Here is a 12,080-nt window from a genome sequence, read left to right on the forward strand (position 1 = left end):
GACAGTGGCAAGGAAAAACTCCCTCAGAGCTGGAGGAAGAAACCTTGGGAGGAACCAAGACACACAAGGGGGACCCATCCTCCTCTGGTCAGAACTTTTTAAACATTAATGAATTAAAAAATTACCAAACCATAGTAAATGTTGTTTGTACCAAATTAGCTTTCCAGCCTAAATGGCAAACTCTCGACTATAGTCGAGTCGAATAAAGTAGAAGAGTAAATAAATACAAAATATCTATTTAATTTATATGACATCTTTACCAGCTTTTAGTTCTTTTTAATAAATACGTTTTTTTGAATCTGTTAATATACAGATCCAAAATATTATTTATGTGGGGGGATCTGGAATGCTTACACTGTTTACATTGGGAGGCTTAGTTGGAACACCATGTTGTACCAACTCCATTGTGAAGCCTGTACTTCACACTGTGACTGTGAAGAACTTTTACATTGGTAAAGAATCTTTACATAAAGTAACATGTTTTTCACACCCACACACCTCCTCCGATGGCAGTGGCACATTTTTTTTTCCACACGAGAGCAGTGTGGGTAGCTTTTGCTAAGAAGAGGCTACATGCTTCAAACTGGTGTTATAATCACAAAAGCATGATTACATGTATGTTAAAATTTCTAAGAATAAAAAATCTTAGTTAGATTGTGATAAAAACTCTCCAGTGACGTTTACTTAAATCTGTTTAACTACATAAAAAAAGTGTTTGTAGTTTGTAATTTGTTACTTAGTGTTTGGTTGTGTTCTACTCTCACCCAGTTAATTTTACAGTGACCCAATGGACTGCATTCTTATTTACCTTCATGCTTAAAGCAACGAAGCCTTCGCCCTGCACCGTCAGATCAGTGCACTTTGCATAGAATATATGATTCACGTCTTGTTCAAATGTGGCTCCGAAAAGCTTATTGGGTCATGTACACTCTCACCCTAATGGACTGGACCATTCCTGGCATACCTTAGTGACCTCTGAGAAACAGAACGAGGTGAGAGTAATGCTTTTTTTCTCCATCCACTTCGACTTTTCAGTCCTTCCCTCGTTCAGACACCATTAGAGTGACAGTGTGCAGACAATGTGAGGGAGATAGATAACAGACTTCTACACACACACACACACACACACACACACACACACACATAGCCATGCAGTTCCACACATGACAACCCACACGCGCACATTAACCATGCACACTCTGATTAGGTTGGAATAGTGCTACAGAATAGTTTAGACACACACATTTGTGTAATATACACAGAATTAATGACACATTAAGTTAAAAGAGAACAGTTCCCAGCGAAACACAAACACTCAATAACACACACGATATCTAAAAAACACACATCCAGAGACAAACACACAGTAGGGAGTATAAAATGATAGCAGAACAGATCAGTCAATAGTGCAGTGTGGGAGTCAATGTTTTGGATGGGGGCCCATCTGTGTGCTTTATATCACTGTTTAACTTTAGTCTGGAGAGACTCACCTTGTCAACACTCCGCTTGGAGCCCAACACGACTGTTTGTCCTTCACAGGAGTGTTTTCTGACTTTCATTTCGAAGCACTCTGGAGTAACAATCTTGCCAAGGGTGGGACTACTTCTAAGGTTGGGCGAGGCTGTGCATTCCACAACTATGGTTGTGTTCAACCCGACAATGATGATGTAGCAGATGTAATCATGCTACCCGTTTCAGTCCCTGTGGGGGGGTCCATAATGCCATCTCAAGGACCGCTTGATTATATGAGCTTTCAGGAGCTCAGACCCCCCAAAAATAGAAAATCTTCAATCTTCAAGTAGTGACACATAATGTTTTATTTTGTATTCATAGTATGCACTGACTAAGAATTCCATCTTAAAATGGTGCCACAGTTACATTCTGTAACACTTAAGGTGGAACGAAATTCTAGTAGGTAAAATCTAGTAAGAAGCTGGCGAATAACTTGGACAAATAGAAGACGGTTAAATCAGAAGCACGGTCAACAAATTGGAAGATTTGCAATGTTTTATTAGAGATAACAAAGGAAAGGCATTATAGGAGTGTATTTTGCGTAGCAGAAATGTTGCTGATTAGATCATAAACGGCCACAGCAACCTTAATTATTAGATGTAGGATCTTGACACCTTCCTGTGGCATGTCACTGCAAACAGTTAAATGTTTAACAACAGATGTTAACGAAGATTTTGCCAAATGGATCATAAACGGTCGCAGCAACATAGACTGAGAGAAATTATAATGGAATACTAAAGTAATACTAAAATACTTACTTAAATGAAATACTAAAGAAAGGAGGTGATAGAGCTTGCAATGTAGTGGGTGATTAGTGTATGGAGGAAGGGAACAACCTGGGTCCTATTTGTAATTGTTAGGTGCAGGATTTTGTCATCCTTCTGTATTATTTCACTTGAGAATCCTGCTTTAAAGCACACAGACTATCAGGGCAACAGTGTACTGGCCGTGTTTTAACTGCAGTGTTTTAAGACACAAGTAGTTTGCTGGGAGAAGCTTAGATAGCTAGTAGTATAGATTAGATGAACTAACTGACTTAGTCTAGGTACCAATTTCCCTCAGAATACCAGCTTCAGAATAATTTTGGTGCTGCCATTACCTATAATAGAGAAAATGTAGTCTCTGTCATTGTCACTCTGGGCTTGGAACGCTGCTACTGCACTATGTAACTGTGGAGCTGCACTAGACCTCTTGTGAGAACAGCCGAAACCTGACTCATATTTGTGTTAAATCTTGTAGTATTACTGTATCGCATCAGCCCACATGCTTCTTTTACTTTCAATATCGATTCTGTATCTCTCAGCTTGCTAAAGAACGACTTGTATTTACTGCAGTGGAGTGGGAAAAAATACTGTCCCCACCTGTAGGGGAAGCACTTGAGACAAATTATCACATAATGTTGCTCGAAACTGAACCTGCTAATCTTAGAGGTGGTGACCATACTAACGAGGGACCAGCCACTGCAAGTCATGTGAAAGGGTTAATGCAAACCCATAACTTATAACAAACCCTTAACTCAACTTATAATGGTAAAGATTAGCACACTGACACTAGCCTAGCTGAAGCCAAATTTATACCATTTAAAATTGGTCTTTGATGTGCCCTTTTCTTCTTGCACTGCAAGCGGCCACTTGTGTAACATAGATACGACATACTTCCTTAAGGGGAGTTGAGTTGGCGAGGAGTTGTTAAATACAGGATCGAAACAGGCTTCAGCATCGATGCACCATGATTTTCTACCATGCCTTTCTAATAGCACACCGCACATGATCACTCTGGAACCGGGCGTCCTAGAATCAGTCAGTTAGCAGCTGTGATTCCACTGCCGTCCTCCTCAACCTGTTTGAAGTTTTGAAGTTGAACTTTTTAGTGTGGGTCAGGAATCTGAGCTACTTTTATGGAAGAACTTAACCCGCTTAGTTTATGTTAGGTTTCACCCTGCCCCAATAAGTCACTGAGTGTTGTTGAAGGGAAGGTACAGGTGGTTCCTAAGGTTTGAGATTTGGGGGGTGGCTGGGGTGGGGTGTGAGCTGTGGTGTGTGCTCTCGCTCCTGTATTGCTGTGACTGGAATGCATTGTTTTTGCCTAGCCAGGCATATAATTTGCTGCGTTTTTCATTACAAAACAGTGTCAGCTACACGTTTCATAATTTCTTTGTCTTTTTTTTTGCTAAGGTCTGATTTTCAAAGCATTTTTTGAAACTAGTGTTTTAATATTCTTTTTTCTTTCATTAAAGTCATAACACATGAAACAAGAGCATATGAATTTTGATTATTGTCACTACGTTTGGATTCATGGTAGGGGGGTCACACACAGGTACTGCAGTATAGAGTGTCTGCAGTCAGTGTCGCATGTAGGTGGAACTAGTAATGTGGTCTGTGACTGGCCATATTCAAAGTGACTGGACCGGGCCAGGGTTAAATGAGGGCCAGGTGGCTGTTCGTTGTGGTGTTTTAAAGGGGTCGCTGCCCCTCCACTCCATGTCTGCGTATTTGGGTCATTACACTTTCTTTTATTCTTTCTTTTATCTTTCACACACCCTTTTCTACCATTGTCTCTCTGTCTGTCCATTCCTCCTATTCAACTTTAACCTTTCATACACACACACACACACACACACACACACACACACACACACAGACAAAGACACACACACACAATCTCCCTCTCTTTCTCTTTCTCTTATGTACTGTGTAGGTAAGCTGCTCAGGTTGGACGGTGCACTCAGTGCTGGTGGGCGACAACAGCTCTGTGTGGTGGCCTGGTACAGCCCTGTCTCATGACTGGGGCCTAATCCCCCATTACAACACACACACACACACACACACACACACACACATACACACACACTCAGAAATATGCACACACTCAAACACACAAAGGATCGTAACCACAAATCCTAGCACTGTGGTCCGATGTGAAAAGCAGTTTGGAGTTTTTCTGGGGAAAGATGTGACAGTCGAGTGTGTGTATATGTGTGGATGTGTGCGCATGTGAGTGTGTGTGTGTGTCACATTTCAGCTCATCTTCAGCTGTAAGTGTGTTGACTGAGATCAGCTCACCATGCTGTGGCTACGAGCAGGTACCTATCATTTTCTGTGCCTCCTTCATCCTGTCCTTCACACTCTATCTTTCTGTCTCTCAGTTTTTTGTTTACGTTTTAAGAAGCATTTGTATGAGTAGTTGTGTACAGTCTCTTTGTCTTTCGATATGTGTGTATCCGTAAGCCATTGTGCTTTGGATCAGACTCACATTAGCATATATAGACGTATACTTACTTATATCACTGCTGTCATTCAAAAGTCTCTTATCTCCAAAGTGGTAACTTTACAAGGGAAGGTACAAACCTTCTTAACTTTCAATCGAAGTCAACGTAAAAAGATTTTATTTCAAGTAATTTTGGAACATTTTCTAGTGGTCCATTCATCATGAAATTTTAACACAATATTAAGAACAACTGCCGGTTTTAAATTATGTCAAAAAGTGAAAATTACAATTTTTATTTTTGCGTGGCACAGATGAACCGTGGTCCGTTGAAGTGATGATTGATTTGTTAAAATATGCCTCTGAACTGATAGGAGTGTATTAGGGTTGAGGTCCCTGTACAGGTCAGTTCAGTAGTCTGAACAGTAGGCTGCAACCTTCAAGTTTAAAGTTAGGAGGTTTAAGCCTGATTCTCTGCTGAAACATCATGATATTTCTTTGAAAAATGGTCAGATCTAAGGCTGTATCTCAAATACTATACTAAAAGGTATACTCTAAGCAAAAGGGGCTCTGTACAGTACTGAAAAGCTTCATTTTGGAGCTATACACAGCCATTTTTAGAGGATTCTATAAAGAATTAACAACAAGAGGTTTTCCTTGTATCCGCAGAGCCCTTTAACTAGGCAGAGAATCATGTAAGCCTTCAAATGATTTAAATGCATGAGTTTGAATGTTCTGTATAGAACTACTTATTGTACTAAATAACCCGTGTGGAACCCTTTTAGGAGTGTATGTCAAATATAGTGGACTACCATTAGCAGGGCATTCATTAGTAGTAGTAATGTGTAGAATGTGTTGTGTCTACTAGGTTGTGGTTGGAGGCATAGTCTAAGTACAGATCCTATACCCAAAGAAAACAGGTTCTTACAGTTCTAAGCCACTTGTGGTCAGGAGGTTGATATGTCTGAGGCTTAGGGCAATGTTGTGCTGCTCTGAGTTTTAAAACGAAAATTGTAAAAGTTAATTTTATAATTGTTTTAAATTTTTTTTTTATATTAGATGTACAGGCATATTAATATGTATAAGTGTGTGTGTGTGTTTGTATGTGTGTGTGAGCTTTTCTGTCCCAAAAAATTGCATGCTGGGAAGTGTTAAGTGTTTACTGTTTGATAATGATATGGACTTTGCTCGATCATTCAGCATTCTGGTGTGAATTAGGCATTAATGATTAACGCACACACACAGACCTTGTAATACTGTCTTTAGGGGCATTCTCATATGACTGTGACTCTCTGTGATTAGATACACGGAATACGTCTTTTAGCTCTTATTGTTTTTCAAATGGAATTCTCAATTTTGTGTAAAAATGTAGACTGATTTTCTTAACAGAATGGAATATCCGAACAGTTTTCTCATATTTCCGTCATTGTTGTTCCTGTAAACACACAAGCACCCACTTTCACTTGTGCACAGTTCTTTTTCACACAACAGGCTGCCTATTATCTGACTTTGATTCTTATGTAAAGGCTAAAAACTCTCCAAAACAGAGTGAGTGAAAGAGAAAGACATAGAGAGCTGAGGTGTGGAGGAAGGAGAAAAGAGGACTGTATGTGTGCAGGAAGTGCAGAGAATGCAGAGAATATATGCCTTTGTATGTTGCTGACAAAGAATAATGAAGTCTCTGGGGAGAATCACACTTCTTTCACTGTCTTTGGCATCATGAACTGTGAAAAAGTTTGCTTGCAGATATAACTGACAATCTAGTAGGGAATATAGTCACGATGTAGGAGATATACTTTAGTGTATAGTCTCTATACCACTGTCTCCTGTACTGTGGCTGTGTTCAATTTGTTGAGGGACGCCATAAAGGAATCTCTTTTGGTTCCATTAAGAACCATTTGTTCTTTGGTTTCAAGAACCATCACATAATATTAAAGCTTTATACCAATTTAAGAGTTCTCCCTAGAAGCTTTACAATCTGTAGAACTCTTTAAAATGTTTCCGCGCACTCACTCATCTCATTTACAACAATGGTTCTCTGAAGAACATCTGCATCTCATCTATTTCATTTTTAACCACATCACCCATACTTACTTGGCAGTGCTATTGTTTCAAGCTAAGGCTATTCATAAATGAGTTTTGAGATAACCTATGATAAATGGGAGTTTTCCCCATCTCTTACACACACACAGACATACACACACACACACACACCAGCTCTGTTTCTGTTTATCTTGCGTTGTTATCCACCAGACAACTCCAGCATTGAGATGCTGTCCTGATCCCCCCACCCCCAATCGACCCCTCCAACAGTGAAAAGACCAGTGTGTGTGTGAATGTGCTACATGAGGCCTGTGCTGACAATCAAACCTCTGTCCGGTCAGCACCACAGCTGGACACAGCCCCCTTCAGCCAAACGCAGTCTCACTAACTCAAACACTAATTAAACAGCTGATTTAGCCTCCAGACCTTTACAGGCTTTGCCTTAAGTGCAGAGATTACCTGAGCCAAGTTGTGACTAGATAATGGATTATGTTTCATGAAAGAAGTTAATGGGTTAGGCCTCTATGACTGCAGTTTCTTTGTCACAGTGCTTTTGTCATTTTCATAGAACTTATGAAGTCTAGTCCATCAAACACGGTCCCAGTCCTAAAATCAAATTGAGTCAGGTTGAAGCCGCTGTGGAATACTTTTTTATAAAATGAACACCTCCAGTTGTAAAAGCTGAAAAAGCCTAGAGCTGCAGCTAATGACTATTTACAGTTTGGGTAACCTGTGATTTCGTCTGTCAACAACTAAGTACATTACATGTCCAAATGTTTCTGGACACCCTTTCTAATGAATGTATTCAAACTGAGATTAAAATTCAAATTCAAATCCATTGCTGACACAGATGTGTAAATGCACACACACGGCTGGTCTAGTACCTGTATTGTCAATAGAAAACGACTCTCTGGAGCGAATAAACGTGAACCTACTGACACCATACCTAATGCCAGGCTTGGGCTAAAGGGATATAATGCCCCCCAGCATTGAGCTGTGGAAGAGTGGGACTGTGTTCTCTGGAATGATGCTGCTCCATCCTGTACTTTTGGGATGAGTTGTGCAGTTGTGGGTGAGGTTGGGTGGTAATTAGCCAAAATCCTGACCTCACTAACCCTTTTGTCCTCACATCAGTGCTCCAAAATATAGTTCAGAGGCTTACCTGGAGAGTGAGGACAGTTACTGCAATAAAAGTGTGATGAACTCTTTTGTAACAACCTTGATTTTGGAAGAAACGGTAAAAGAGCAGTTGTCCCAATCCATTTGTCCATATAGTGTATTTAAAATGACAAATAGAGTTATTGTTTCTGTATAATGCTCCTTTAAACAAAGCACCTCGTCTTCTAAGCCATATCTAAAACAATTTAGAAATCCTGAAAATGCTGTTTTACTTTAGTGTGAAATGTATTAAATTAACAAAAACAGATCTCACATGACACTCCAAGTGCTCTAACAGAGATCGACTGATTCTACAAGAAGGATTTTACCTCTAATGATAAAGATGAAATAAATTGTGAGCCAGCTAAGCCACGATCAGAGCCTCACAGCATTCCACAGTAATCATTATAATCAATAAGCCATCAAAAAAAAAAACAAATAAATAAAATGAAAGTTGCAAAATAGTTTTTTTTATCAGACAGTGATAGTGATATCAGACAGGTGTGTTACCCATTTCGTCTTTATTATGTCAGCGCAAACAGCAGCAAAATCAACCACTGCAGCAAGCTGGTGTACCTCCATGTTTGTTTTGTTAGCTGCATGTCCTAGTAACTGCAGACGGTGGGCATCTGTGTACGTCCACTTTTTGGTTCAATTTAGCAACTTACAGGTTATGTAGTGTGCGATCCCCAATATTACGGTCGCAAAACAAGGAACTTATTTAGAACTTGTTAGGACTTTGAAAGCTGTCTAGTGTAAAAGCCACGTCCGCATTAAACATCATACTTTGTTTTTCAGGATTACATAAATTATGTTAAGGTTAATAGAATGACTGAAGTGATTATTACTTTCTCTTTACCATGTTTTCATGTTACCTTGTTTGCTTGCTGCCCTTTTACTTCCTCTGCTTCACATTGCCTAATCACCTTTTACTCTTTTTTTTCCACCCCCAGAACATCTATTTCACCTCAGCCTCCTCCTTGGGCTGCACCACTTCTTGCAGCAGTCCCCCCACCCCCCTTCCTTTCGGCCGTTATCAGTGCTGGCAGTGCAGATTTACTGGTTCTGATGGGTGGGGTGAACATCTGGGTCTTATTAAAGAGCAGTCATCCCTCTCTTGCCCTCTCTGCCCCCTGGCATACAGTCAGTGCTGTGTTACCCAGCCAGTTATGAGTTATACTCATCATGGAGTTCTGTGTGGGAATTCATGGAGATAAGGTTTTCTGTTGTGATGACGAAGTTCTGACTTCCTGGAAGCTGGTTATGGGCAACATTTTGAATCATAGTTTTATTTGGTTTGAAACTAATGGATCCTGTCAACAGACTGTATGGATTTAGGCAAAGACGAAGGCAGCAAGGCAAAGAAGGCAATGAAAGCTTTTCTTACTATACAGTCCAGTTATATACCTTATTTATCTCTAAACAGTTCCTCTGTGTCTATGCTCTTCACATTTGTTCCCAGAGTGTTTCATTCTGCTGTGAATTATGCCTCATTTCTGGTGTGCTGATGCTGGTAAAGAAGATGCGGATTCAGGACTTGACCTAAACTAGACTTATAAGGAGATTATTAAACTGCATTTAAGAATGAGGATGAGTAGGTTGAGGGAGCAATAAAAGGGGCAATAGAGACAGAGGGAAAGAAAGAGAGAGAGGTTTTTCCCAACACTAACACTGAAATTCTTTGCATACTCGGCTGGGTAGAAGCTTAATCTATCAAAGAAGAGAGTGCTGGGTTTTAGGGGGTGCCTGCCCACCCACTCCATGACTCCCCCTGATTCCTCCTGACCTTCTGCCAACCCCCTCAATCCTTCTCTCCCCCTTCCTCTATCGTCTCACTACTACCTTCTCTACCTTGTTTTTTCTTTCTTAAATGTTTCGTACTTTCTGGTCTTTTTCCATATTCCTTTATTTACCAGTTTTCCTCATCTTGAATGTAAATGAGCACAGTTGTGATATAGATAAGGTCAATTGCATGTGTCCTATGTGGGTGATTTGTGTGCCAGCTACTTAAAATGTGTGTTGAAATTGTGTGATTATTGCACACGGTCATGCGTTGAGGATTTGGGGAGATTGGGTATAAAGGTGGTAGAAGGAGGGGGTGTTGAGAGGGGGTGAGGATGACAATAATGTGATGGTGGTGCTGAAATTCAGAAAACGGACAATAATGAGTTGAACACAGAAGTGTGAAATTAAAGGTGACAATTTGGAGAGGTCTGACTAAGTATGACTAATTATCAGTTAATTGCATTGATATATGAATCCTCCTCTGTTAAACTGACATCACAGCTGCCTTACTCATGTCCTAAGCTCATGAATCAGCCTTCATTGCCCTTTCACCATATCTGACTCAGTTCACCGCAGTCCAGTTTCTATAAGGGGACATGCAAGTAAGCTTGAGTAAACTTTAAAAAATACTTGCTTTGGAAAGGTGTATGAATAAACAAGAAGTATAAATAATTAAATTCAGTATTTTATAATATTATTTGTTTCTTATAGCATATATATTATCCACATCACATGTGCAACAACAGTGACTACAATGAATTATTCCCATTATTTCTGAATTATTTCTGCCCCCCCTCCTTTTAATATGAATGCACTGTATGGTCAAAAGTATTGAGACATCTGCTTATTCAGTGTTTTTTTCTGAAATCAAGGCTATTAAAAAGAGGTTATCCTGCTTTTGTTGGAATAACAGTCTCAATCTGTCACATGTTCTTTATGGGTCTTCGTTCCTCTGGCATTACTAATCTGTTAATATCCTCATTTGAGATGCTCTGCCTTAATGGCAGCCTCAGTTTTGTGGACTCTGGTTGGTTTCCTCTTCACCATATTATAGTGCATGCCTTGTTGGCTTTAAATCAGGATACTGACATTGCTATTTTGATTCAGCTGTCTGATGGTTTGAGTGCAATTCAATCATGTTCTGCCGTTATCCAGTTCCAGAAGCAGTTGTACATGCCCAAACCATGACCTTTCAACTCTTGTGCTTAGGATCATTTACAGTTCCTTTCTTCAATTTAGATGAAATAGTACCTGTAATCTGTGCCATGAGTATTTGATGATTATATGAATTTTGCACTTTTTTGGAAATGTTACTTTACTTTTACCTCACTCAGTATTTGGCAGAAGTAGGAAAAGTTTATCTTCACCTGACTTCATCTGTCTTTTAAACTCTTTTTCTTGCTCATTTTTGTGGTTCTTTTTAAATTCCTCTCTGGTCTTTATGTGTTTTTTGCAATGACAAAGGCTTGTGTGAATGTGCATTTTGCACTGTTGTAGTTTAACTACTACACTCTATGGAGTGATGGTTTTCTTGTGTTATGATGTTGTCTTAGTTTCATATTTTAGCATTCAGTTGGTTTTTTGAATGCTATAAGTGGTTATATACAACACTGGTTGTTTTGTCTCATCTTCAAAATATGTTACTTTATAGTTAGTTCTCTATTTATATTTTTGAGAATGAACTAGTCCTATCGTAACAAAATGTTTTATTTTGATTTATTATACTGCATATAATAGATATCTATTTAATATCTTCAATCTGACAATCCTTTATTTTTAATTGTAATTTGTTTATGTAGATGACCCTTTCATTTTAACTTCCCCATTTAACTCTCTAACTCTTAGTGTTTATTTGTTTTTTTATTATTCTTTCACTCGTTCCTCTTCCCTTAACTTGGTGACTTGAATGAACAGAATTAAAACTCAATTTAAAATGTAAAACACTTGAGCAGTTAGAAATGCTGCAATTTCATGAATAAGCTCTGTGACAGAAATAACCTGTTTTGCTTCAAGACGCTTACACGTCTTACTAATGAGTCATGATATGTCCAGTAAGGAGAGCCAGTCTGAGAAGATGTATACTTATGAATTAAAGTCAATATTAGAAATAAACTAACATTGCAATGTTTTTTTACAGGAATTTTCATCAGAACTGATTCGGTTTTTACTGTCTTCTCTCCTTTTCTCTAGGTCATGATATTAACAGCTCTTTGGAGCCGGCAAACATTGACACCAGTATCCTGGAGGAATACATCAGTAAAGAGGACGACAGCACAGACATGTGAGTAGCTCAGTCTCCAACAGCACAGGCACACACACAAATAAACACACATATACAGTACATAAAATAAAACAAAAAGGCTGGCAAAATATACAAT

General features: G+C 39.1%; 1 protein-coding gene across 7 annotated transcripts in view; it reads left to right on the top strand.

The window, feature by feature from the left end:
* myrf (myelin regulatory factor) overlaps positions 1-12,080 on the top strand; it is a 33,514-nt gene that overhangs the window by 4,366 nt on the left and 17,068 nt on the right. For all 7 annotated transcript variants that reach the window (XM_072672342.1, XM_072672346.1, XM_072672348.1 and 4 more), the window contains exon 2: positions 11,893-11,983. In XM_072672342.1, the coding sequence (XP_072528443.1) occupies positions 11,893-11,983 (91 nt within the window). The remainder of the gene's footprint in view (positions 1-11,892; positions 11,984-12,080) is intronic.

Source organism: Salminus brasiliensis, chromosome 2 (assembly GCF_030463535.1).
Source record: "Salminus brasiliensis chromosome 2, fSalBra1.hap2, whole genome shotgun sequence".
Classification (NCBI taxonomy): domain Eukaryota; kingdom Metazoa; phylum Chordata; class Actinopteri; order Characiformes; family Bryconidae; genus Salminus; species Salminus brasiliensis.